This window comes from Dermacentor variabilis, chromosome 4, assembly GCF_050947875.1.
Source record: "Dermacentor variabilis isolate Ectoservices chromosome 4, ASM5094787v1, whole genome shotgun sequence".
In the NCBI taxonomy this organism is placed as follows: Eukaryota; Metazoa; Arthropoda; class Arachnida; order Ixodida; family Ixodidae; genus Dermacentor; species Dermacentor variabilis.
Window position 1 is genome coordinate 9,171,416 of NC_134571.1, and position 27,778 is coordinate 9,199,193.

At 48.4% G+C, this 27,778-nt stretch overlaps 1 protein-coding gene across 3 annotated transcripts in view; it reads left to right on the forward strand.

Moving 5' to 3' along the window:
- The first annotated feature begins 300 nt into the window (after nt 1-300).
- The window catches only part of LOC142578646 (transient-receptor-potential-like protein), a 302,488-nt gene continuing 275,010 nt past the window's right edge, over nt 301-27,778 (forward strand). For all 3 annotated transcript variants that reach the window (XM_075688081.1, XM_075688079.1, XM_075688082.1), the window contains exon 1: nt 301-599. Coding sequence is in view for 2 of the 3 variants with exons in the window: in XM_075688079.1 (XP_075544194.1) it covers nt 574-599 (26 nt within the window). In the remaining variant the exon portion in view is untranslated. The remainder of the gene's footprint in view (nt 600-27,778) is intronic.

Sequence of the window (27,778 nt, forward strand, 5' to 3'; positions counted from 1 at the left end):
TTTAATTCTTCACCTTAGCGAACATGTTGCAATTGCGAAATCGAAGTCGAGCAGCAGTGGAGGCGTGTCTGCTCAGCAGAAATCCTAAGGCTAGCGCCACAGTCTAGACACCGGCCTCCAAAAGCTGCTAAAAGAATGTTCCTCGACGGCTGCCGTTTCAACGAGCAGAGGTTCGGAGCGCTTAGGCGAATTAATACATCGACGCTGTGGTCCCGAGTTTCGGAACCGCTCTGCCCGTCGCAGCGGCAACGGCGGCGCTCCCATCTCGGGAGCCGCGCGCCACCTGGCGCCTCTTGGCGATGCGGCGGCAGTCGGGCGAGAGGAGCGCGGCGGGTGAGCGCTCTGTCCGCGTGGATCCGTGCCGGCCATGCGTGCGAGTCGACGTCTCGCCGCTTGTTGCTGGTATCTGGTGCGCAAGCAGTGCTGACAAGGAGCTTAGCAAACGTCATCCGTGCCCCAGTGGCTGCACGCCTGCTCACCGACGGCGGACCGTCCGCAACGCTGGCCTCTACCCGAAAGTGATGTGTTGTCTTGCCAATGCGCTCGAGTGGAAGCTGCACGGGACCGTGATGGATGACTTCGACAGCCGGGAACCTGAGGTAATACCGTGTCACCCTCCTCTGCAAGACTAGAGCGTATTTGCGGCTGCGTTTGGGGACTGCGGCCGCCGCTAATTTTGCTCGGCTCCTGCCCGTCGAAACGATTCGGGCGAATTGATTTCCAATCCGACGCGGCCAAACGCAGAGTAGCCAACCGTGCACCAGAGGGAGATCGTCAGTCGCGTAGTTTTAAACCGGACGCCGCCGTGACCACGCTTCGTTTGCACTGCGCTGTCCTCGTGCGCGTTCAGCATTGCCACAAGCAAGTGACTCACTTCTTGGCTTTCACTCTATTATCTGCGATATAGACAAGTTTTCCGGTAAATTTTTATCCCTTCATGGCGTATATTGACAGACTAATTCCCCTTTGAATAATTAAAATGCTCGTAGAGAAGAGCAAAAGCGACAGATACACGAACATTTCCGACTAAATTCACATAAGAGGTTGATTTCGTCTCACTGCAATCAGTGCTCTTTCTTTCTTTCTTTCTTTCTTTCTTTCTTTCTTTCTTTTGACGTCGAAAACAACCTTCATATAGTGAGAACCGCTTTCACATTTCACGCTTCCTTTGTTCGTTTTTCTCCTTTCGTTCGGTGCTCCGCTTTACCTTATGCGCGAGAACATGCGTGGGTTCATGGTTATATTGCGCTCAGTTTTACAAACACGATACTAAGGAAGGACAGGACGTGGACGGACGAAGCGCAAACTACCAACTGTTTCATACTGTTAAAGAACGCGCTTATATACAAGGAGATATGGTGCGGGGGGGGGGGGGGGGGCTACATATAAAAAGATATGACAAGGTGACGACATGTGATTATAGTTTGGGTCAGGCATACATCCTTCACATGCACCCGTTCGCCCTGGCGAACTCGACCTCAGCTTTGATAAGCGCGATGGACGGAGTGCTTACGCACGTCTCTTTTTCTTTAGCTATCGCAAGCGCCTCCCATATTTCTCGCTCCGTTTTTGTTTTTGATGTTCCGATGACTGTGGTGCTTTCTATTAGCGGAGAGCATTTGCACTGTTTGGAATGTGCGGCCAAGTTGCTAGGTGCTGTCAGAAGCTGGCACGTGTATTTGTGCTCCCGTAACCTATCGTTTAGACAACGTCCAGTTTGCCCAATGTATACTTTCCCGCAGTCTAGTGGGATTTGGTAAACAACTGAAGTAGCGCATTCCACGTACTTTTTTGCGTGCTTAGTCTGACAGACCGTACCACTAGGGTTGGCCTCTTTGGATCCTGCGTTCACCTTCTTGCACATGCCTTTTAGTTTTTGCGGGGCGGAGAACAGAACTTGAACGTCATGGCGTTGGGCTGTCTTTTTTATCCGATGTGACAAGCCATGGATGTAAGGCAACACCACGCGTTTTTTCAATTTTTTCTGTGTTTTCTGCCTTTTCCTGTTGGCTCTGATTTCGGGCAACAAGTTTTCACAGATTTGCACCACCATGCTGTTCGGGTACCCACTGTTTCTCAAGCGGCTTACTTGCAGATCGATGCTCTCCCTCACCGCATGGTGGCATGATTTTTCAATTGCTTGACTGATGCAAGCCTTGGCGATGCCTCTTTTAATGATTTTAGAATGGCAAGAGTCGTACCTCAGGATTTCTTTTTCTCCTCTAGTTTTGTAGCACCAGCACATGTGGGAGCCTCTGATCCTAATGTTTATATCAAGGTACTGCAATCGACCTTCGGTAGGAGTCTCGTACGTGAACTCTAAACCTTCATGTGCTTTTTTGAACATGCTGATGACAGTTTCTACGCTACATGGATCGGTTTGGTTTTCTTTCATGCACACCAAATAATCGTCAACATATCTGAAACAGGTAGTTATGTTCGTGTCTCCAAACAAGGCGGCAAGTTTCCTGTCTCCCACACTCAAAAATAAGTCGGAAAGCACGGGAGCTATACAAGAACCAATAGCGATTCCATCCTTCTGCTCATACACACTGTCACCATATTCGATAAACGCACCATGTAGATACAGTTTTAACAAGTTCACAAAACTAGAAATACTGCACTTGCACACGTCCTGAAATTTGGTGTAGCCCAACGTGTCGATGGCTTCTTCTACTGCTAGTACCACCGCTTGCCTCGGGACACTGTAGAACAGGTCCTTCACGTCGATTGAAAAACAAGATGTCGGCGGGCTACTCTTTAGTGTTGCAATAACTTCGTCAGAGTTGCGGATCAAGAACGGGTCATCGAAAGGTAAAGAGTTCAAGCAGGCCTGAAGGTAGTCCGCGATGCATCTTTGCCATGTTCCGCGATCTTCAATAATCGTCCTAAAAGGAATTCCCTCTTTGTGGGTTTTTACCGTGAAAAATGGCTTCAGAGTGAGTTCTTTGCTCTCTTTTACGCGCTTTGCCAACCTTGTCAAGCCCATGCTTTCACATGTTCTGCCTGCTTCATTTTTCAGTTTTGCAATTGCTTTGTACGTAATGTTGCTTATTGCGAAATTCTTACGGATCGCTTCTTGAGCGGATTTTTCGTATTCAGGAGCGTTCATCACGACAAACACGCCTGTTTTGTCCGAAAGGAGCAGTTTTAGATTTTCTTTCTTGAGGTACCTAGTCACTCTGCTTGTTCCTGCAGGTTTGGGTTTTTCTACTAGGTTCTTGTTTGACACTCCCGTCAAAACTTCTTGGATGCAAGTTACTTTTTCTGGCTCAGGGGTTCTTTCCGCGACTGAGCGTACCATGGCTAGGAACTGTACTGCCGTTACTGGAGGTTCAATTGCGTATTTTGGTCCCTTATTTAGGGTCTGTTGCACATAATCTGGGATCTTTCTACCGGATAGGTTGTGTTGCGTTTCGCCTGCGACACGTGGTTTTGCCGGCGCGACTGCGGCGGGGCGGCAGACATTTTGGCCCGATCGTCGTCGCCACAACACTCATCGCCAGGTGTTTCCAGGCGCGACTGCGGCGATGCGACCGCCTAGGGATCATCCTCGCATTCCAGTCATTGTGCCCGAAACAGGCGATGCCAAAGCAGGGATCTCATTCCAGTCATTGTGCCCGAAACAGGCGATGCCAAAGCAGGGATCTCGTTCCAGTCATTATGCCCGAAACAGGCGATGCCAAAGCAGGGACCATCCTCTCATTACAGTCATTGTGTCCGACCGGCAGCGCCACGACAGGGTGCTACGAGATCGTGCTCGACATGGTGCTACGGCATCGCTACGACAGTGTGCGTCACCATTAGCCCATTGTACATTCACGTGCTCGTCTTTTGAGGGGTTCCTTCTTGCCCTCAACTGCGAGAGTATAAAAACAGCTGCCCCCGGACGCCAAAAGGGAGGGCTCCGATTTCTTCTGTTGAGTGAAGTGCTCTCCCGTCTCTCTACTTCGGTCAAACCTGACCGCCAACTCTTTGCGATGTTAAAATAAACAAGTTGTTTTGTTGTTACCAGTCGACTCATGCTTTGCCGGGACCTTCGGATGCTTCCAGTTGTACCCCAGGCCGCCAGGCCAACGCTACCCTTGGGGCTTGCGACCCAGGTACAACCACGGGCGTCAGCGCCGAGTTCCCAACCGATCGTACCAGCAGTCGGATCCAAACATCTGGTTGGCAGCGGTGAGATCGCCTACGACTTCAAACAACTGTCTGCCAGCGGTGAGATCGCGACAACGGAGGCCAGCAGCGAAGAGATGCAGTTGACTGTATGCTGAGCAGCTCAACGACGATCCGGGAGCAGTGCAACGAGCCCTGTGTGACGACTGGTTGCCTGCAGCGGAACGACTGCGCGGAATTCCTGCCTGCGAGGTTTGGTGAGTGCGGGACTTTCTTCTTCTGAGCTTTGCCAGGCTTTTGTTAGTGTTAGAAACAGAGCTGGTAATTGTGGTTGTCGTTGCTGCCGGGTTAGTTTGCGGCAAGACAATAGTAAGCAGTAGAGAAAGCAGCATTCAGAGCAGCCATGGATTTGAAGTCGTTGCGCAAACCGAAATTGTTGGAGCTTGCAAGAGAGTTGGGTCTGGATGTCTCAGACAAACTAAGAAAACCTGAACTGCTAAAGGCTATTCTTGAGTTAGAGGCTGAGGATGACGAGCTGTCGGAATGCCTTGAGACTATTGAGGAGAGGTCAAAAAGACAGGAGCGCGAACTTAAAGAGCAAAAAGAGAGACAGGAGCGCGAACTTAAAGAACAGAAAGAAAAAGAAGAGCGTGAACGTAAAGAACAGAAAGAGCGAGAGCAACAAGAGAAAAAAGAAGAGCGCGAACACGCTTTGGAAATGAAGCGTCTCGAGGTAGAGATGGAACGCGCTCGTAATGGAAGTCAGGCACACGGTGCAGGAGAACGAGTATTGTTCAAAATGACTGACCTGATGCGGCCGTTTAAGCTTGGAGAGGACATTGGTTTGTTCCTGGTTAACTTTGAGCGAACGTGCGAGAAGCAGGGGTTCTCTCGGGAAACGTGGCCACAGCGCTTGCTCACTTTGTTACCCGGCGAGGCGGCCGACGTAGTCGCTCGCTTGGATAGAGAGGAAGCAGAGGATTTCGACAAAGTAAAATCGAGTCTGCTAAAAAAGTACCGGCTGTCTGCGGAGGCGTTCCGTCGGAAGTTTCGGGAAAATGAGAAAGGCAGAAGTGAGTCATATACAGAGTTTGCGTATAGGCTTATGTCGAACATGCAGGAGTGGCTCAAAGAAGAGAAAGCGTTTGGTGACCACGATAAAGTTCTGCAGTGTTTCGGGCTAGAACAGTTTTATAGTCGGTTACCGGAGAACGTGCGATACTGGGTCTTGGATAGGCCAGACGTTTGTACGGTGGCTAAAGCCGCTGAGCTAGCCGAGGAGTTTGTGACGCGTCGGGCTCGCGGAGCTAAGGACGGTCAAAAGGGTGAATTTGGCTCGAAGTTTGAGAGGCCGAAGTTCACGCCCATGAGATTAAAGGGGGACACGCGTAGTGCGGATGCGAGCGAAAGCAGTCCGACCAAACGTAAAGAGACGGCGGCAGCCAAACGCAGAAAGCGGTTCGAGATGAGGCGAGCGCGCTTGTGTTATACGTGCCAGAAGCCGGGTCACTTTTCGGCGCAGTGTCCGGAAACAACACCAAAAGTTGTGTTTTTTTCAATAGGCAGCACTGACGAGAACATGAAGCTTCTCGAGCCTTACATGCGAGACCTCCTCGTGAACGGGAAAGAGTGCCGAGTGCTTCGCGATTCCGCAGCTACGATGGATGTAGTTCACCCATCTTACGTAGAACCCCATATGTTCACGGGCGAGTGCGCGTGGATCAAGCAAGCCGTGGAAGCTCATAGCGTGTGTCTGCCAGTAGCAAAGGTGCTTATTGAAGGACCTTTCGGAGCGCTTGAGACGGAGGCGGCAGTGTCATCTATGCTGCCACCCCAGTACCCGTACCTATTTTCAAACAGGTCCGATCACCTCCTGCGCGAGAAGGGGCTTTTGTTTGGTGAAGCTAGTGTTCAGGCCTTAACCAGATCGAAGGTTCGGGAGCTCGCTGCAAAGGCGGTAGTTGCGGGGCCGACGTTATCAAACAACGAAAAAGGGTCAGAGGCGCAGCAAGCTGATATTCCGAGCACGCCCGAACTGAATAAACTTGAGTCTGTAACGTTAAAGGCGCCAGATACTGGAGAGGAAACGCCCGACACGGGAAAGTTAGAAGAGCTATCTACTGATTTGCTCATCGCGCCTACGTCAGACGGACTTGATAGGTTGCTAAAAGTCAGCCGGTCGGCTTTGATAGCCGAGCAAAAGAAGGATGGTAGCCTAGAAAACATACGCTGCAATGTCAAGGAAGGTATCGCCAGGAAAAATGCGCGTTTTGTGGAAAGAGGTGGAGTCCTGTACCGGAAGTATCTAGACCGCAGAGGAGTGGAGTTCGATCAGCTGATCGTGCCTCAATGCTATCGTCAAGATCTGTTGCGCTTGTCACACGGGGGTTCGTGGTCCGGACACCTAGGAGTTAAGAAAACTAAGGACCGTCTCTTGCAAGAGTACTATTGGCCAGGGTGTTTTCGGGACGCAGACCATTTCGTAAGGTCATGTGACACTTGTCAGCGGGTGGGCAAACCAGGGGACAAATCAAGGGCGCCGTTGAAATTGGTACCTATCATAACGGAGCCTTTTAGACGGCTCGTTATTGATACAGTGGGACCTCTGCCGGTAACAGCCACGGGGTACAGACACATTTTGACTGTGATCTGCCCAGCGACAAAGTTCCCTGAAGCAGTGCCGCTTAAAGAACTCAGCTCAGTTGAGATAGTTAATGCACTACTGTCCATATTTGCGCGAGTTGGTTTCCCTGCGGAAATCCAATCAGATCAGGGCACAGTGTTTACTAGCGCTTTGACGACAACTTTTCTCGAAAGGTGTGGGGTAAAGCTGTTACACAGCTCAGTGTACCACCCACAGTCGAATTCCGTTGAGAAGCTCCACTCCGTCATGAAGCGCGTGTTGAGAGCGTTGTGTTTTGAACATCGAACTGACTGGGAGCTGTGTCTGCCTGGGGTGATGTTTGCTTTAAGGACCGCGCCGCATGCGGCTACGGGGTTTTCGCCAGCTGAACTGGTGTACGGTCGCTCGCTTCGATCTCCGCTTCGCATGCTTCGAGAATCGTGGGAAGGTAGGGGCGACGACCCAGTCGTGGTGGAGTACGTGCTTAAGCTCCTCGAACGCTTAAGAAGGGCACAGGAGTTGTCAGGTGAAGCAATGGCAAAGGCCCAGCAGAGGGCCAAGGTTTATTATGATCGGACAGCCAGGGCCCGTCGTTTTGAGGTTGGCGATGAGGTCATGATATTGCGCACATCGCTAAACAACAAACTAGACGTGCAGTGGGAGGGCCCAGCACGAATTGTTCAGAAACTGTCGGACGTTAACTACGTGGTAAGTCTGCCAGGAAAGCGGAAAGCACAGCAAGTTTACCACTGTAATCTGCTCAAACCTTATAGACAACGGGAAGCAGTGGTGTGCATGATGATAAACGTTCCTGAAGAGCTTCCAGTCGAGCTTCCGGGACTAGGCTCAGTGACGAACAGGGAAGACACCGGTCAAGTCATTAGTGACCTTATCAGTAAAGCACCGCTGTCGCCCGAGCAGAAAACCGAACTACACCAGCTATTACAAGAGTTTCAAGGTCTGTTCTCTGAGAGGCCTGGTAGGACTTCTGTACTTACTCATGATATAGAACTTACCTCCACAGAGCCAGTACGATCCAAGGCGTATCGGGTGTCACCCCGCCAGAGCGATATTATGGAGGCTGAGGTAAAGAAAATGCTACAGCTCGGTGTTATTGAGGCAGGTGAGAGTGATTATACCTCCCCTTTGATTTTAGTTGAGGTACCGGGCAAGGAACCTCGTCCTTGCGTCGACTACCGCAGGCTTAATTCCATCACTAAGGATCAAATTTATCCGATCCCTAACATCGAGGAGCGCCTTGAGAAAGTTAGTAGCGCTCAGTTTATTTCCACCCTAGATCTTGTCAGGGGTTATTGGCAGGTTCCACTTACAGAAGAGGCTAGTAGGTATGCGGCGTTCATTTCACCAATGGGAACATTCCGTCCTAAAGTGTTGAGTTTTGGTTTGAAGAACGCGCCATACTGTTTTTCAAGTCTCATGGATAAAGTGTTGCGGGGACAGCAAGAATTCGCTTTACCGTATCTAGACGACGTAGCGATATTCTCCGCATCCTGGTCTGAGCATATGGCACACTTGCGGGCAGTGCTAACCCGCCTGCGCGAAGCGGGCTTGACAGTCAAGGCTCCTAAGTGCCAGTTAGCACAGGCCGAGGTTGTCTACCTCGGTCACGTGATTGGTCAGGGTCGTCGCCGCCCCTCTGAGATAAAAGTGGCCGCTGTGCGAGACTTTCCGCAACCGCGCACGAAGACCGATATTCGGTCGTTCTTAGGTGTCGCCGGCTACTATCAGAGGTACATCCCTAGGTACTCTGATATCGCGGCTCCCCTGACGGATGCTCTAAGAAAGACAGAGCCTCAAACAGTCGTCTGGGACGAGACAAAGGAAAGAGCTTTTAGCGCCCTAAAGAGTGCCCTAACAAGCCAGCCTGTGCTACGATCGCCAGACTATACAAAAGGGTTCATTGTTCAGTGCGATGCTAGTGAGCGAGGCATGGGCGTTGTACTGTGCCAACGGGAAAATGGAGAAGTAGAACACCCCGTCCTGTATGCTAGTCGTAAGCTGTCCAGTCGTGAGCAGGCGTATAGCGCCACCGAGAAAGAGTGTGCGTGTCTCGTGTGGGCCGTTCAGAAATTGTCATGCTATCTAGCCGGCTCGAGGTTTATCATTGAGACGGATCACTGCCCTCTCCAATGGCTGCAGACCATCTCTCCCAAAAATGGCCGCCTCCTGCGCTGGAGCCTCGCTTTACAACAATATTCCTTTGAGGTGCGTTACAAAAAGGGCAGTCTCAACGGTAACGCCGATGGCTTAAGTCGAAGCCCCTAACGTAGGAATCAGCCTCAAAATTGTTTGTTACTGATGTTTTCTTCCTGAGGCAGGATTTTTTTTAACATATTGCTTTTGTTTAGTGTTTCAAAGTGATGATATGCTTTCTAGTGCAATTTTTCAATTTGTGGACGCGTTCTGAGTGATGCTAGACTACTGTAAGGAACTAGGCAGTGGTATAAAAAGGGGAAAGAGCCTGGCAGGGCTTAGTGAGGGTTGTGCCGTGCTTGCTGACTGAGCGGTTGAGTTTCAGCGTAGTTCTAACGCTTGCCGGGAACGAGAACAAAAATGTGAACTCTCCCGAAGTCACTTTGCAGTGTCCCGTGCGAACCTGAACAAGAGAACGAGGCCTTCTCTGTGCGCTGCGCTCAAGAAACGTCGAGGGACGCCCGACTTCGGTTATGAGCATCATCGAGCGACATCCCTCCGGACAGCGGATGCAGTCCCCTGTCCATCGGGATCTCCTTCCCCCGGCGGGGCGGTCTGTTGCGTTTCGCCTGCGACACGTGGTTTTGCCGGCGCGACTGCGGCGGGGCGGCAGACATTTTGGCCCGATCGTCGTCGCCACAACACTCATCGCCAGGTGTTTCCAGGCGCGACTGCGGCGATGCGACCGCCTAGGGATCATCCTCGCATTCCAGTCATTGTGCCCGAAACAGGCGATGCCAAAGCAGGGATCTCATTCCAGTCATTGTGCCCGAAACAGGCGATGCCAAAGCAGGGATCTCGTTCCAGTCATTATGCCCGAAACAGGCGATGCCAAAGCAGGGACCATCCTCTCATTACAGTCATTGTGTCCGACCGGCAGCGCCACGACAGGGTGCTACGAGATCGTGCTCGACATGGTGCTACGGCATCGCTACGACAGTGTGCGTCACCATTAGCCCATTGTACATTCACGTGCTCGTCTTTTGAGGGGTTCCTTCTTGCCCTCAACTGCGAGAGTATAAAAACAGCTGCCCCCGGACGCCAAAAGGGAGGGCTCCGATTTCTTCTGTTGAGTGAAGTGCTCTCCCGTCTCTCTACTTCGGTCAAACCTGACCGCCAACTCTTTGCGATGTTAAAATAAACAAGTTGTTTTGTTGTTACCAGTCGACTCATGCTTTGCCGGGACCTTCGGATGCTTCCAGTTGTACCCCAGGCCGCCAGGCCAACGCTACCCTTGGGGCTTGCGACCCAGGTACAACCACGGGCGTCAGCGCCGAGTTCCCAACCGATCGTACCAGCAGTCGGATCCAAACAGTTGACAGCACCGCAACAGACCCTAAATAAGGGACCAAAATACGCAATTGAACCTCCAGTAACGGCAGTACAGTTCCTAGCCATGGTACGCTCAGTCGCGGAAAGAACCCCTGAGCCAGAAAAAGTAACTTGCATCCAAGAAGTTTTGACGGGAGTGTCAAACAAGAACCTAGTAGAAAAACCCAAACCTGCAGGAACAAGCAGAGTGACTAGGTACCTCAAGAAAGAAAATCTAAAACTGCTCCTTTCGGACAAAACAGGCGTGTTTGTCGTGATGAACGCTCCTGAATACGAAAAATCCGCTCAAGAAGCGATCCGTAAGAATTTCGCAATAAGCAACATTACGTACAAAGCAATTGCAAAACTGAAAAATGAAGCAGGCAGAACATGTGAAAGCATGGGCTTGACAAGGTTGGCAAAGCGCGTAAAAGAGAGCAAAGAACTCACTCTGAAGCCATTTTTCACGGTAAAAACCCACAAAGAGGGAATTCCTTTTAGGACGATTATTGAAGATCGCGGAACATGGCAAAGATGCATCGCGGACTACCTTCAGGCCTGCTTGAACTCTTTACCTTTCGATGACCCGTTCTTGATCCGCAACTCTGACGAAGTTATTGCAACACTAAAGAGTAGCCCGCCGACATCTTGTTTTTCAATCGACGTGAAGGACCTGTTCTACAGTGTCCCGAGGCAAGCGGTGGTACTAGCAGTAGAAGAAGCCATCGACACGTTGGGCTACACCAAATTTCAGGACGTGTGCAAGTGCAGTATTTCTAGTTTTGTGAACTTGTTAAAACTGTATCTACATGGTGCGTTTATCGAATATGGTGACAGTGTGTATGAGCAGAAGGATGGAATCGCTATTGGTTCTTGTATAGCTCCCGTGCTTTCCGACTTATTTTTGAGTGTGGGAGACAGGAAACTTGCCGCCTTGTTTGGAGACACGAACATAACTACCTGTTTCAGATATGTTGACGATTATTTGGTGTGCATGAAAGAAAACCAAACCGATCCATGTAGCGTAGAAACTGTCATCAGCATGTTCAAAAAAGCACATGAAGGTTTAGAGTTCACGTACGAGACTCCTACCGAAGGTCGATTGCAGTACCTTGATATAAACATTAGGATCAGAGGCTCCCACATGTGCTGGTGCTACAAAACTAGAGGAGAAAAAGAAATCCTGAGGTACGACTCTTGCCATTCTAAAATCATTAAAAGAGGCATCGCCAAGGCTTGCATCAGTCAAGCAATTGAAAAATCATGCCACCATGCGGTGAGGGAGAGCATCGATCTGCAAGTAAGCCGCTTGAGAAACAGTGGGTACCCGAACAGCATGGTGGTGCAAATCTGTGAAAACTTGTTGCCCGAAATCAGAGCCAACAGGAAAAGGCAGAAAACACAGAAAAAATTGAAAAAACGCGTGGTGTTGCCTTACATCCATGGCTTGTCACATCGGATAAAAAAGACAGCCCAACGCCATGACGTTCAAGTTCTGTTCTCCGCCCCGCAAAAACTAAAAGGCATGTGCAAGAAGGTGAACGCAGGATCCAAAGAGGCCAACCCTAGTGGTACGGTCTGTCAGACTAAGCACGCAAAAAAGTACGTGGAATGCGCTACTTCAGTTGTTTACCAAATCCCACTAGACTGCGGGAAAGTATACATTGGGCAAACTGGACGTTGTCTAAACGATAGGTTACGGGAGCACAAATACACGTGCCAGCTTCTGACAGCACCTAGCAACTTGGCCGCACATTGCAAACAGTGCAAATGCTCTCCGCTAATAGAAAGCACCACAGTCATCGGAACATCAAAAACAAAAACGGAGCGAGAAATATGGGAGGCGCTTGCGATAGCTAAAGAAAAAGAGACGTGCGTAAGCACTCCGTCCATCGCGCTTATCAAAGCTGAGGTCGAGTTCGCCAGGGCGAACGGGTGCATGTGAAGGATGTATGCCTGACCCAAACTATAATCACATGTCGTCACCTTGTCATATCTTTTTATATGTAGCCCCCCCCCCCCCCGCACCATATCTCCTTGTATATAAGCGCGTTCTTTAACAGTATCAAACAGTTGGTAGTTTGCGCTTCGTCCGTCCACGTCCTGTCCTTCCTTAGTATCGTGTTTGTAAAACTGAGCGCAATATAACCATGAACGTTCACCAACTAGCCCCCTTCATTGCTTTACTCAACATGCGTGGGGCTCGTTGCTTTCATTGTTATGCGCTCCTGCGAGGTTTTGTTAAGCCATTCACACCAGTCCATGCTATTTCCATTCTTTCTGCGCCTTGCCTTCTTCCACAGCATGCATGAGCGGACGCAGATTCGAGGAAACGATGCCACAGCCGCAAAGTAAATCAGAACCACGCGTTGAGTTTGCTGGCAGTAGCGGCGGCACACTGGCGGCGGCTGTTGCTTCGCATCGCTTGCCTTTTTTCTTTCTTCGGCTGAGCAAAAACCGACCGTAGCAGATCTTACGTTCTTTCTAATTGCCTTATCAATGAGAGCGCTTAACTTCTCTTTGTTGCTTCTTATAAAGGGTGAATGTGTTCACGAATTGCGATCAATGTTCTCTTCTTTTCCCCATCAAGCTAGCCCTGCGGATTATTTGTTTATTTAAATGAAAGCACGAATAGCCCTCCACTTCTATTATTCTGTTTTTCTTCCGTTCGCTTCATTTACACGCACGGCCATCCCGGAAAACAAAGGCAGCCATCGAAAGACACAGGCATATTTTAATCCTGTGAAAACGGCATCATGCAGTGAGAGAGGAACTTTTTTCAGTGGATGCTAGAGATGCTCGTCTGGCTTACATAAACCTAGCGTGTTAAATTCGGGGCCCTCCCTATGCAGTGAGAGAATAAGGAAACCGAGTGAGTTAATCTTTCTTTTTTTTCTGTTAATCGCAACCTTATGTGAAGTGACAGAATGTGCCTGCCAGTGTCCGAGCACGCAATGAAGGCACTCTGAGTTTCGTTTGGACCGCTTGCACTCGCGATAGCCACACACGCAAAAAGAATACCACGCATGAAAACAGCACTGACTTTTGGTGAGGGAGAAAAATATCTCAGTGCCCTTCCACGCTGTGAAGAAGTATGACCAGCGAAGCTGTGTGTGTGTGGGCCCCTTAATGGCGGACTGCACCTCCGCCGCGGGTCGGTCCGACACTGCACTATCTTCGGGATCGGCCCACGTATGGGGAGTGCTTAACGCTTGCTTCACCATCGCCGTGGGTCGGGCCGGCATTGCACTATCTTCGGTATCGGCCCACGTATGGGGAGTGCTTAACGCCTGCTTCACCTCCGCCGCGGGTCAGGCCGACATTTCACTATTTTCGGTATCGGCCCACGTATGGGAAGTGCTTAACGCCTGCTTCGCCTCCACCGCGGGTCAGGCCGACATTTCACTATTTTCGGTATCGGCCCACGTATGGGAAGTGCTTAACGCCTGCTTCGCCTCCACCGCGGGTCAGGCCGACATTTCACTATTTTCGGTATCGGCCCACGTATGGGAAGTGCTTAACGCCTGCTTCGCCTCCACCGCGGGTCAGGCCGACATTTCACTATTTTCGGTATCGGCCCACGTATGGGAAGTGCTTAACGCCTGCTTCAGCTCCGCCGCGGGTCGGGCCCCTATTTCACTATATTCGGGATCGGCCTTCGTATAGGGAGTGCTTACCGTCTGCTTCACCTCCTTCGCGGGTAGGGCCCCTATCGCATTATCTTCGGGATCGGTCCACGTATGGGCAGTGCTTAACGCCTAGCTGCTTCACCTCCGCCGCAGGTCGGGCCGGCATTACACTATTTTCGGGATCAGCCCACGTATGGGGAGTGCTTAGCGCCTGCTTCGCCTCCACCGCGGGTCGGACCGGCAGCGCACTATCTTCAGGATCGGCCCACGTGTGGGGAGTGCTTAACGCCTGCTTCAGCTCCGCCGCGGGTCGGGCCCCTATTGCACTATCCCAGGGATCAGCCCACGCACGGGGAGTTTTTTGCGTACCACAACGACACGAAAATTTTCTTGGACTGTAGACGTATAAAACTTCGCTGTAAAACAGATTAAGCTGTTTCGAATGAAAAGACTTCACTTGCAACACCATCCGCCCTCCAGTCCCACCTTCGCGCTACGTCATTTTTGCCTTGACGATGAAGTTTCAGCGCACTTATATCCTCTGCTTGTCTGAACGCAAAAAAGACTATTACGTACGAGCGTAGCTTTATACGTGTTTTGATTTTGCAATACATTGCTGGCGCGGATCGTGCGGCACGTTGCAAACGGAACGAAATGTGGCGCGACTGCCTCGCTAATCGAGAGATCGCGACAGGCAACGCATGGGCGACGCATCGGCGCGGTTCACAGCAGCCGCTGCAGACAGACCTCCGCTCATGCAGCACTTTATTTGGTGGACGCGCTCGCCGCATGCCTTATCGATGGCGTCATCGGGGAACTGACGACGCGCGCTACTTTGGCGTCATCTCGTAGCCATAGTCGCCGCAAAACACGTCTTGCGCGGCACTACGCTTTCCTCCTCACCCTTTCGCCATAATCTCCTCCTCCGCATTTCCCCTCGTGCTCTTTTTTCTCTCACCGTCTTTCATCCCCCGCTGTACTCCGCCTTCGCTCTTCCATCCTTCGCTGCAGCTCGTTCGCTCGGTTACGCAAAGGGACGCCGACGCTCAGAGCAGGATTATTCCTGTATTCCTTCCTGTGTTACATATGCAGGTGATTCCTAATTTATCCTGAAACACTTCTTTCACAACTTTGTTACGCAATGCTGGATGGGATTCGGAAGAAACTTCTGGAACGCCAAAAACCACAAGGTTGGACCTACGGCTGCTATCCTCTAAGTCAACCAACTTAATCTGCTGCATTCTGAAGGTTTGCTCGATTTCGTTTACAGCTGCATCACATTACTCAGTTGCGCTAACCGCTGCTTGAATTTCCACTACGATGTTCTCAAGTCTGTTCAATCGCCCGCTCAAGTTAGACGTTGTTTCTTCTGTTTTTTCCAATCGTAATTTCAAATCTGCATCGGCACGAATAGCTTGCTGCCAATCAATGAGTGTCTTGAACATCTCATCCTCTGTGGGACCTGGATTTTACTCCACATCCCCGCACATAAGCAGTTTGCATGAACAATGGTGTGCAATGGTAAGATAAGTACGTGGGCACGGCAGTACTACAATGAATCTGTTATCAGTACGTAACGAGGAACTATGACCAACCTGAACGAAGAAGATAAAACGCATCGCGAGCGATCTGTCACCAGTGCTCTCGCCGTGCCCCTAGGTCAGTGTGATATCGGCGTCATCAGTGCGAGATCATAGAGTGCGAAGCATCTGGTGGTGTTTGCAGTGTTTTTGTATGGTTAACGTTCTAAAAAAAAAAAAACGCTGCCGTAGTGTAGTGGCTATGGCATTGCACTGCTGAACGCAAGGCAGCGGGTTCGATACCGGTCGCGGTGACCCCTTTTTGTTGGGAACGGAACCTTAAAGTGTTCGTGTACTGCACTTTATTAGGTGCACTTTAATTCAGAGTCCACTTATATAACGCAGTCCTTCATAAAACACAACTGTGCAGTTTCAGGACGTTAATTGCCACATTTATTTAAACGTTCTAAAAATTTTGACTGTTTAGTTGTAAATAGTTAACTAGCCACGAGTTGTTACGGGAACCTAATTCAATTTGTTTATATTCGCAATTTTCTTTGATTGAGCATGCAAATTCTTTATTCAGCTAGAACAGGAGATGGTGACGCCATTTAGATTTCGCGCCTTTTCCGGTAAGACGGGCAATTCCAGTATTCAAAGAACGTAATTTCCAGCTTAACCCTCGTTACCAAAGCTGAGAAATAATTAGATTCAAGAAAGAACAAATGACAGGAATAAACAGACAGAATAGAGCGCTAATTTTTCTTTCCAGAGGAACGCATTTATCGTTAAATGAATAATAAAATGCAATCCCTGTGATACTTCCGGCAAGAGTGAACGGGGTTTCTGCGATTCCAATGAAGGTATAGTGCTCTTAGTGTCGACTTGTAAGTGCACCGCATAAATTGCATATCACCGGTATGATCAACAAACTCTTGAAGTATGGAGCTCTGTTCTTTCTTTGTTCTTGTGTCCCCTTGCGCCCAATTATGGTCTCAGCTTCGGAAGCTGCATCAGCTGTAGTCCGGCTGTCTTCATTAAAGGTCTTCTTTAATGCCTTCCCATTTGCAGGCGAGTAGAACGCAAGGATTAATGCACATCGAATCTCTGCAAAGATTATCGGTTCGAAATCAACGGGGCATGTCTCCTCTTCGGCGACCAGCAGAGTATGGTGCCATTCGTGGCTCCCTGTTTAAAAACCGAGGGATCGCAAAACGTTCACCTCCCGTGTCTGTAGCATAGCCGCGTGCGTGGGAAGTGAGTCACGGAAGCAAGAAAGTATATCCGCAGATGACATTTATTCTCACGCGCATTTTCCACAATGGGTCCCTCGCCTTAGTGTTGTTGCGGCACTTTTCCTTCCCCGGCCACATTACAAAGGGCTGAAACTGCAATGCACGGAGAGAGCGGTTCCACCACGCGCGTACAAACGGCTTGAGTTAGTCGATCTTGCTGGCTCAGTCTGACTGCGGACGGCACTGGGGTGAGCACAAAATAAGCGAGTCCCGCGACGGCAGCGCTGGGTTTGCCGCCTGGCGAGTTCCTTTCGTTCGCTCTCGCCTCGCGTGAAATGCGGTCCCCATCACCGACTCGGCCGATAGGGAATGGCTTCTGAGAGCCGTTTTCTATTTTCATACTTAATACGCAGACAGATGTCTCTTGTAGAGTGATTTCACTTCACTGTCGCAACGTGTCGCGATCTCTTTGCATCGGGGATAGCAGCACATCACTTGCAGCAAGTAAGCTACACGAAACAAACCTCGGAAAACCATTTTCCCAGTTTGATGCACAATAGTGGTTCGAAGGAGCGTAAAACGTTAGAATACACTCTGGGGAAGAGTGCCGCAGGAACCACCGCCGTAGGGAACGCCATGATACTTTACTGCTACACCCTCCGAATAAATCCTGAAAGGCCTTGCGAATATCGTACATCTATAGGTACTAGAAGACAGAATAGTAATAAGCAGCGACCAAAGAACTACGAAAGCGTTCAGTAACAGAGACGAGCACCGAGAGGCGCGGACGACCTGCGCTCTTGAACGCGCGTCCGCTTCTCCGCGGGAGCTCGAGGCAGGGCGGGCAGTAACGTTGGGGCGGGCAGACGCCGCCCTCTGTGGGCTCCGAGCTCAGCGTGCGGGATCTCCCTCAGCAGCCGACCAGATGCAAGCGAGAGTGAAGCAAAGGGCGACGCGGGGAGCAGTAAAACAAGAACGGGATCGATGAACCGGGTCTCGCCGCCCAAACGCAGTTCTCGCTCGGATTGCGGCGAAAGAAAGAGCAAGTAAGATTGATTAAAGAAGGGGAAAAATATGGAACCGGGAAAGGGTGTGCTAGCTCTGCGGTGAACAGATGGGCTGCAGTCTTCGCTTTTCATTTTTTGAACTGCACTAAAAGGCAGTGCTCATGTGCAGTCTATTGTTTTTGCTTTATCTACAGAACACGTCTCTCTTCGTCGCAGTGAGTTGTTTCTTTTCTACCAGATTCATTCGCGCAAGTCGCTCTTTGTCGGCCAGAATTGCTCCATAGCCGCACTATGTAGTCGTAGGACCGGTTGCAGGAACTCGAGACAGACAGACAGACAATGAACTTTTATTCAGGTCCTGAGGGACTAGCCGGCGGAGACCCGTTGGGGCCCCCGGCTCGCCGCTGGCTGCTCCCATGTCGGAATCGGGAGGCCAAGCCTCTCCGCTCGAGATAATTTTGTTTTACCAACGTTTACACGATCTCTAGTCGAGTGGAGGTATTAGGTCACATTGAAATTACACCTTAACTAAAACGACACCACCCGCGAATACGCGTGGCGTCATGAATATTCTGAAACTGTTGCAGGGGTTTTTACGTCTGCGGATACGACGAGAAGTAAGCCACGCATATCTCGCTCGACAAGTGGGGCACGACCACTGCAGGCAGCACACGCGTATTATTGCAATATGTCACATCCTGCATATTCTTGCGAGTCCGATGCTATAAGTAGGTTATCAACATGAAGCTGCATTTGAATCATTTGAAATCTTTTAGATCTCTTTTTAAAAAGCAATTAACGATAGCAAACTCTAAGCCGCGCTTTTAGCTGCGGGCGGCGCCTCGGATATCTTACATTTCATCGTGCCTACTATTCTGCCGCAGCAATGTTGCCTGAACGCAGTACGACACAAGGCATAGCATTCTACACTGTTGTGCGCAGTGTCGCCAGTGCTGTTTGTTCCCTTGACGACGTCTGTTCCTCATGGAAAACACAATGATTTAAATGAATGAGCGCTTCAGTTGACCCGTTGATTACGTTCCTTATGTTATGCCCAAAAATTATTGTCCAACCTTAGGTGACGAGCCAGAAAATGACTAAGTACAGGGATAACCACCGTATCAATTAAATATTGGTTGGGGAACGTGTGCTGCCGTGTGCAGCGCAACCTATTGGCCACCACAGAATCCGTTACCTGTCCTAGCAGCACTGCCCAAATAAACAAAGATGGCCACGACAACCAGGTCCAGCGCGGCTCTTTCGCTTGCTGCTGCGCTCACGCGTTTCTCGTTCGTGGCGTCGAGTCGAGGTGTTTCGTCGAAGCCGAAAGATTACTTGCTGCCGATGACCTCATTTCGATTGGTCTCAAGGATTTCATGCGACGAAACCGCGGAAATAGCCGCGCTGTGCGTGCAAGAGTCCGGCCTGCCTACCGAGCCACATCAGTCTTAAAGGACAAAGGGCCTTTCTAGCTATTCGGAGGTTAAAAAATGCTAGTGAATGTGCGTAGCGGGCCTCTCCGAAAGGCACTCGCTCCACTGCCACAGGTGCGACGCGTGGCTCTTTCGTGCAAAGCGAACTGCGACCCGTGTTGCTGTATGTCGCGTAGCATCCCACAATCCACGGGCAGCAATGTCTGCCGTGTCATTAGAACGTAAATACGGATATCATGCACTGACAGAACGAGGGTTGGGATAAAACAAACGAGAGTTCAAGTTGAGAGTCGGGGTGCACATTTCTTTTTATAGCTAGCTCATACGTATGATAAGGTAGTCTACGTTTGATGCTCGCAGTACGCTATGTTCCAGGTAGGGTCCAGGCTGGCGAACAAAGTAAACACCACCAACCCGTAGGAATTCTCAAACCCCAGTAAAACGTGAGAAGTGAATAACAACCAATTGGGTCAAGCTGCGTTTATTCCAACAGGTTTACAAAACTCGGAGAGTTTTCTTTTCTTTAGCTGCGTCACTGCCATTAGAGTAAATGCGCGACTTGGAAATGACTCAACCCTGCGTTGTAATGGAATTCACGCAATGTCGGAAAGCAGGCCGGTGGCGCCGTGGCCAGGTCGAATGCTCCAAATCTGGAACGAGCGCTGTTCGCAGTTGCTTCTAAATTTCTTGTGAGCAAACGAACTCACCACGCTGAAAGAGAAAACAGCATCTCCTGCTTACACCGCTAAACTAAAGCATGCTATCAAAATGATATGCTGCCTCAATGCATGGCCTGTGTCATGATCAACTTCAGACCTTCCGAGCTAGTTATCATTCTTGTTACCGATTCCTGCGGACAAAAGTACATTAGCGAAAATATTGCTGCTACATAGCATTATAGTAACAATAATGCAGGGGCAAAAAAAAAGCTAAAGAAACCAAATAAAGCTTAAACATATATCACTAATTTTTAAATACATCTGCCTAAACGGAGTACACTCCGCGATTTGAAAAGCCAGCAACATGCTTAAAATATATTAAAAAACTAAATTATGAATTTTTACGTTCCAGAACCACGATCTAATTTTGAGGCACGCCGTAGTGGGAGCCCCAGAAAATTTCGACCACCTGGGGTTCTTTAACGTGCACCTAAATCTAATTTAACATATTTAAAAAGAAAACAATGGTCTACTCGCCGGAAATAAAGAATTCGCCCCGAGTTAAGTGTTTCGAATAAACGAGCATGCAGTCAGTCACCTTTTCTCAATGTGTAAGATTCTTATGCATGTTGGTCTCCGATGTGCGTCATCTGTTTCTTTAGGGAAACGATGAAATCATACATTGCTGTCTTTCCACCACGACGACACGCATAATGGTACGCAGAAAAATTCTTTCGACATGCGTGTCTTTCTTTTTCGGACTTGTGCGCGGCGGCAGCACGATGACTTGAGAACTACGAGGCGACGACTCAGCGCCCGCTATAATGTGAGACCCAGAGGCTGAACCTCGATCCGCTGGTACTCAACGCGGCCGCTAGGGAGCGAGCATTTATATATATAGGCGGGGGGGGGGGGAGGCGTCGCGAATTGTGCGGAAGCTTTCAGCGTTCTCAGCTTGTTTCTCTTCCAACTAGTGGACAAGCGAAATGCTGCTTCGGTTTGCTGATTTGACGGGAACTTGCGCGCTTGCTATGGTATTGGGGTCTGTGGCATATAACACGCGAGGGAATTTCTAGACACTGAAGATGATCGATGCTTACCGGCAGTGCACACTTGTTGAATGTGGTGCACGCTTTACTGGAGGCAGCAGCGCCTTCCCCACAATATCGGCAAAGCGATAGTAACGTCCTTGTCACAAACTTGTAGTGCGGATTGAGCCGTCTTTACTGAGAAACTCGGTGTGACGTTCCTGTCGGTGTTAAGCTCGACATCTCATCGACTTATTTGGCTTGGGAAGTTCGCACACTGTCTTTGGCTTCTGCTCCTGCAGAGCTCCCTGTCACGTGAGCTCGCGGCCGGAGGCTACTAGAAGTTTCACACCAGAAAGTTGACTTGCCGCCTCGTTCTCACAAGGAAAAGGCTCGCTGGGTGACCACACAATTCATTTGCCGCTGAAACAATGGCGACCTTGCTCGTGCACCGAAAGCTGTGCTGTGCAGCCTGAGCTCGTAGTATCTGTTGGTAAGACATAGTTTGCGTAGTGCGCTCACTTATCTTGCACGCAACAGTTGTTACAAGTAACCATACGAGAGGGCAGTTGCCATAGTGATGCATCGGAAAATTGAGACATTTACGCAAAACTACTGGACTATCGTAACAAGTAAACGATTGTGCATGCAAAAAGAAGGGTGGCTGACACGAAGGACAAAAGCTTTAGGGTGGTTAATAAAGCGAATCTTTCCTTACCTACCATTTCATTGTTTCTCCTGGGTGGGTGGGTCTGTCGATCGGTCGTTGGTCGGAGAGTAGATTTGCGTTCAATAATAATGGATAAAAACGAAGCGCGTCCGGCGACGGGATTCAGGCCTCGGCCCCCCAGCGCAGGAGCCCGATGCTCTAACCATTAGGCGAAAACTTTTCTTCTTACGTGCTATTTATTACCTCACGTACAATACTGTATGCGATAAGCGTGTGAGCACTAGCGAACACATCACATATTGGCTACCTGGAAAGGACCTATAAATTACGATATGCACACCGTGCACCACAAGGAAATTAAAAGTAGTTTTGAAACTAAAGAAGTCGCAGTTCCGCCCACAAGGCGAAGAATCGATTGCGACAGCAAATTAGTGGACATCTAGCTATACGAAGTAAGGATAGTAGCTTTATCCGCCGTATAAACTTGTAAACATAGGCATAATAAATAAATTAACAAGCAGGTGTCACGCGCGCACAAGCAAACATGAGCACATCTTACTCGATGACCGAGGAGACTCGCTGTGGAAACGCTGGAGTGAGGAAGCGCGGCAGCAGCAGCGAGCGAATTGACCTTCGTGATGCGTGTTGCATCCCCCAACGCGAACTGAGCCGCGAAAACATAGCGCGCGGCGGACTCTGTCATCGTCGCAGATGGCTTTCTAGATAAAGCAGCCCGGACGGGCGGCCCGCAATAGAACGCCTCCCACCTTCCCTACCCTCCCTCCGAATATTTGCGACAGAAGACGGCACGCTTCCTCCCCGCTTTCTTCACTTGCGTGCGCGAGATTGAACCGCGATCGCCGGCTCACCCTCGCACGCTTTCACTCGCATATACACCACAGGCGCGCGGGGACGATTTTATCACCCTTGGACTTTATACGGAACCGCATGGCGACGCTGTTGGCGACGGCACAAATGCGCCTGCAGTGTCCATATAATTGTTACAGCATTAAAAAGTGGCAACGACAGGGAACGTACGATGAGGTCGTACCAGTCCGTTTGAAACTCTGTTAGGTCATATATGTCCTTCGAGCGTTTAACCATATCAGCTTACTGAAATTTCAACGAAACAAGGGGCTCAGAGTTTCGGTCTGACGTGCATGTATTCTATAAGCTATGCAGTCCGATTAGGAAAATCATATCAAATGGCAGGTCTTCTTCGTGGGGTGCAATGAAGTAGTGAATGGTCTTCTGATTCAGAATGAAGTCTTTTCTAAGAGTCCTTTGAAGGAAATCCCAGAACAGTATCGCATTGTCACAAAATTTCGCATAATCAAAGCACACGCCGCGTATCACCAAAGGCAGCAAAGCAGCACGTCGGTCACGCGGCAGCTTCGACAGAGGGAGAGACCGCATACGCCACAGACAACCGATTTATTTATTTATTTATTCACCCTCAGGGCCGAAGCATTACAGAGGGGAGTGGGCAGACAATAAGCGCACAATAATATAAAAGAACATAGTAAGGCATGGTAATCCCTAATTATACAATGTTAGCTAAAACAGATTTAAATCAGGTGTTATCATAAATGGAAACAATGTCGGAAGGAAGGCGATTCCAATCTCGTGAAGTACGAGGTAAAAAATAGGAAAGAAAGGTTTTAGTATGATATGGCTCGACACCAACCTTAAAGCGATGGTCTGCACGGTCCGATATATAATGTGGCTGAAGATTGAATTCGTCACGGAGGGTCGGGTGATAGTAAAGCCTGTGAAAAAAGTTCAAGCGAAAATTTCTTCTGCGGGATGCTAATGAGGAAAGAGAGAAAGCCGATTTCATAGAAGTTATACTGGCAGTGCAGGTATAACAGGAACAGATGAAGCGAGTAGAACGATTCTGTACCATTTCTAGTGAAGCAGCCAAATTATTCGTGCTTGAATCCCAGACTGGAGTGGCGCATTCAAATTTAGATCGAACGAGTGTTTTATATAACAATATTTAAAGATGAAGGAGCTGCTTGAAAGTTACAGCGTAAGTAACCTAACATGCAATTAGGGCTGTTAATCATATACTCAACATGCAAAGATCAACTTAGATTAGATGTGATGTGAGCACCTAAATATTTATAGGAGAAAACCGCGATTAAGGGAGAGTTGGTCAAGTAATATGTAAAAGGACTACTAGATGCACGAGAGGCACGCATCACTTTACACTTTTGAATATATAATTCCATTAGCCAAGTATTACACCAGTTAGATATAGAATTTAGGTTTGACTGAAGAATTTTAGCATCGTTATCAGTAACTCTTTCACGGAAAATTACGCAGCCGTCAGCGAAAAGATGAATATTGGAAGAAACTAGAGAAAGAAGGTCCGTTAATGCAAATTAGAAAAAGAAGGGGGGCTAATACAGAGCCTTGTGGGGCTCCAGATTGATCAGGACATTGGTTAGATGAAATTGGGAACGACTTGCAAGGAAGTCTTTGATTCCCAAAAAAAGACTATGATCAAAATTAAGCTGACTAAGTTTATGAAAAAGAAGAATGTGGGTGACCTTGTCGAACGCTTTGGAAAAATCCAAGTAAATACAGTAAGCCAGAGAAGAACGACCAAGAATGCGGTGTGGTTTATTTATTTATTTAAACATACCTTACAGGCCCCTAGAGGCATTGTGTAAGGGTGGAGAGCACATACAAAGATTATAATATACAATAAGTAAAATACATATGTGAATACATATACAGAAAATACAGTGTAAGAAATGCGTTAATATACAGTAATGTGGTGTTAAAATTGTACAATGAACAAACCGAATGCTTTTGAACACGAGAGGTCACTGAACAATAAACTTTCACAAAGTAAAATTTAATCAATAGAATTACGGAGCGAGCGGAACATATTTGGCTATAACGAAGCAGCACTTAAGGGATAGTAGCACAATAATAATGAGAAATGCAAGAAAAAAAAACACGTTAGGTTATGTTGAGTTTGAAAAATGCGTTGTTAGAAGACGCCGGAAATTTTCTTGGTCACTCTGATAAGCGATGGCGTTAGGAAGATCGTTCCAAAGACGAATGGCTTTTGGAAGAGCGGAGTAGTTAAATGAACTGGTCCTTCCGTAGGTGCGCATGAAATTGAACTGATTGTACAACCGGTGCGACCTGTAATGAGGAGTTTCAACTGACGGCGCTGTATTATGGACGTATTTATGATATAATGAATAGCAGGGCTATATCGCGACGATCATGCAAGAGCTGTAGTGAGAGGTCGAGTTTAATTTCTGTTATGCTTTTGTTATAATCATAAGGTGAAATAATACACGCAGCCCTATTCTGAATAGATTCGCGTTTTTCTATCAAGTATTTCTGATGGGGAGACCAGACGGATGCTGCGTCAAGCTGAGGTCAAAGGAATGTTAAATAAGCTAGTTAACGAATGTCTTCAGTAGAATTATGTAACTTGTATCTTATGTACCCTAATGATCTCGAAGCATTGGCAATATATACAATGTGCGTTGACCACGAACGAGTCAAAGTTAGGTTAACACCAAGATATTTATATTGAGTATCATGCAAAATAGGGATGTTATTTATGTGATAAAGAAACGTAGATTTAGTATGCTTGCGGCTGAAAGAGATAATTTTACATTTAGAAACGTTAGGCTTCGTTAGCCAAGTGTTACACCAAAGAGAAATAAGTTCTAGATATTTTTGGAGGATTGTATGATCATCGACACATTTGATGGAACGATAAAGAGTGAAGTCGTCTGCAAGAATGCGCACGCGTGAATAAATGTTATTCGGTAAGCCATTGATGTATATTAGATATAGTAATGCCCCAAGAATGCTGCCTTGTGGTACACCTGAAATAACGTGCGAAAGAGGAAAGAAAAATTATTAACTGCTGTGAATTGCTGACGATTAGAAAGGAAATTGCGAATCCATGTTAGTGTAAGAGAATCTAATCTAGGAGCAGATTATTACAAAATAAAACGGCAATGTGCTACGAGGTCGAACGCTTTTGAAAAGGCTAGAAAAGCACAATCAGTTTGCAGATCTTCTTCCGTGCTAATATGCAAATGAATTGCTAAATCTAATAAATGCGTCTCACAAGAGAAGTTCCTCCGAAATCCGGGTTGATTAGAAAAGAAAAAATTGTCGTCTTCAAGGTGACTGTAGACATTTGATGCAATTACATGTTCTAGCATTTTGCAGGACATAGATGTTAATGATATCGGACGGTAGTTTTCCGGTGCGTGCTGTGCTTATTACCTGACTTAAATATGGGTACGACATTTGCTATCTTCCAGTCCGAGGGCAGCACGCCAGTCTTAAAGATTGCCTGAAGACGCGAGACAGAATTTTGCTAGATGCTGTGACTGTGTTTTTGAGAATCTTAGAATTAATGTCGTCAACGACACAGGATGTGGTTAGCTTGAGGTTATTTATCAGGCATGCGACACCTTCAACTGTTATTTCTGTTGGTGACATGTACTAGTAGTTTAGCTCCGATACATCCGGCATGTTCTGTGGTGAATATAGAAGAAAAATAAGTATTGAAAGTAGAAGCACAGTGAATATCAAGAATGGGAGTGTTGTTATTGTTGTGTAAAGTGTGATATCAAGATTATAAAAAGGAACACAAGGTGCCTTAGAAAGGCTGGCACCTTATCCCTGTTGATAATCTTTATACCACAGCGTGCCACTCCATCTATCAGCCCCATTCTTGATATTGTTGTGCAAAGAAATGTTAGTGTGGTCCGGATCTGGGCTTCTAGTGTGCCAGAACTCTCTGGGATTAGGGACATTTTACAAGCCGTCGTCCTACCAAGTATAGAAAGGCGGTTTGGATGATCCGCATGGCATTGGTGTGGCGGTGCACGTTCTCGCCGGAAATGTGCACTGAGCTCATACGTATCAAAATGAATACCAAGGTATTTATGTGGCACGGTTGTCCATTCTATATTTTTTTGACGAATTGATCTGGGCACCAGTGGCCATACTCTGACTTCGACTTGGTTGTCCAAGATGTTAAAACCATGAATGTCACTGCAGATTATACTGCTTATACACAATGGCTCTAAATAAAAGACAAATAGAAGTGGCGATAACGGACAACCCTGCTTTACAGAAAAAAGGCTAGTACTACCATTGAGTAGAACACACACGCGCGCGGGCTTTCTTTTTTAATCTCCGCGAATTGTGGTCTCCTGTGGTGGGAGGCCGATTTAGCGAATGTACTGGCCCCCGGTATTGCTTCCAGCAAGCCAGGTGGCCAGCCGTTGCCAGCTCAGTACTGCGCACACGATGCGTGCGTCCCTAATCTGAGCCAACCAGCAAGCTTCGGCTGGTTGGCTCAGATTAGGAATGCCGCAAGACTTGCTGCTCTGAGGCGTGGAGGCAAATTGGGTCAGTGTGAGACGCTGAACTGCGTGAACGACGCGCGGTGGCTGCAAGGCGCAGGCTTCTCCCAAGCGGTTCCCGCGAGGCACGAACCCTCCTCCGCCGCGGGGTTCGGCGCACTCGGCCGCAATCGATACCCGGGTTCCAGGGGGCCACAGCGGCGGAGGAGGGGTGCGAACGTGTCGCGAAGTTCCACGTGGCGCGCCACGCGTTGGAAGTGCGCAGCGTGGAAGGGTGCGTGTGTTTTCACAGGAATGAGAAAACGTGGACGGTTTGCGCCGTCTCTTTGAGAGGAAGAATGATCTCGGGGATTTCCCGCTTCACGATCAGACGAGCGCTGATCCGATGGGAAATAATCGGATAAAGTTACATTCTACTCACTGCTGGAACCACATTTTAGATTTAGAGGCTTAAAATATTTTACAAAGGGTGCCGAAGGCGGCAAACAATAAAAAAAGGTAACAATTAAAACGCCAACATTGTAGCTCCGCACATAAAATACGCATAGCAATTCTGGAAGCTGCATCTATTAGAGTGTCTAAAGCGGCAAAATATCATATCTTACTTTACAGCCCTACATGCAATACCTATACGTCCATTACGCGGTTTTTGCACGAGTCCTCTTTGAAAATTGGGGGTATATATCAGAAATCTATACCAGGGTATTTTTGTCCGGTTTGGAGGCCCTAATTGAAGTGATATCCGTTTTCATTGAGAAGTTTCGCAGTTGTATACTTTGTTGGCCAGATTCTGCCGGAAAACTTCCAAGTTTTGTTAGATTTATTGAAAAAAAAATGGTAGGCGACCCTAATCTCGACTTTGGTGTCTCTTAGTGGCGCTCGCGCCTCAGAGTTGGTGCTATGTAGGCGAACGCAACGCACGAACCAAACTCGGCGGCAATTTTTTCTATTAATTAGCCGGTTAAATATC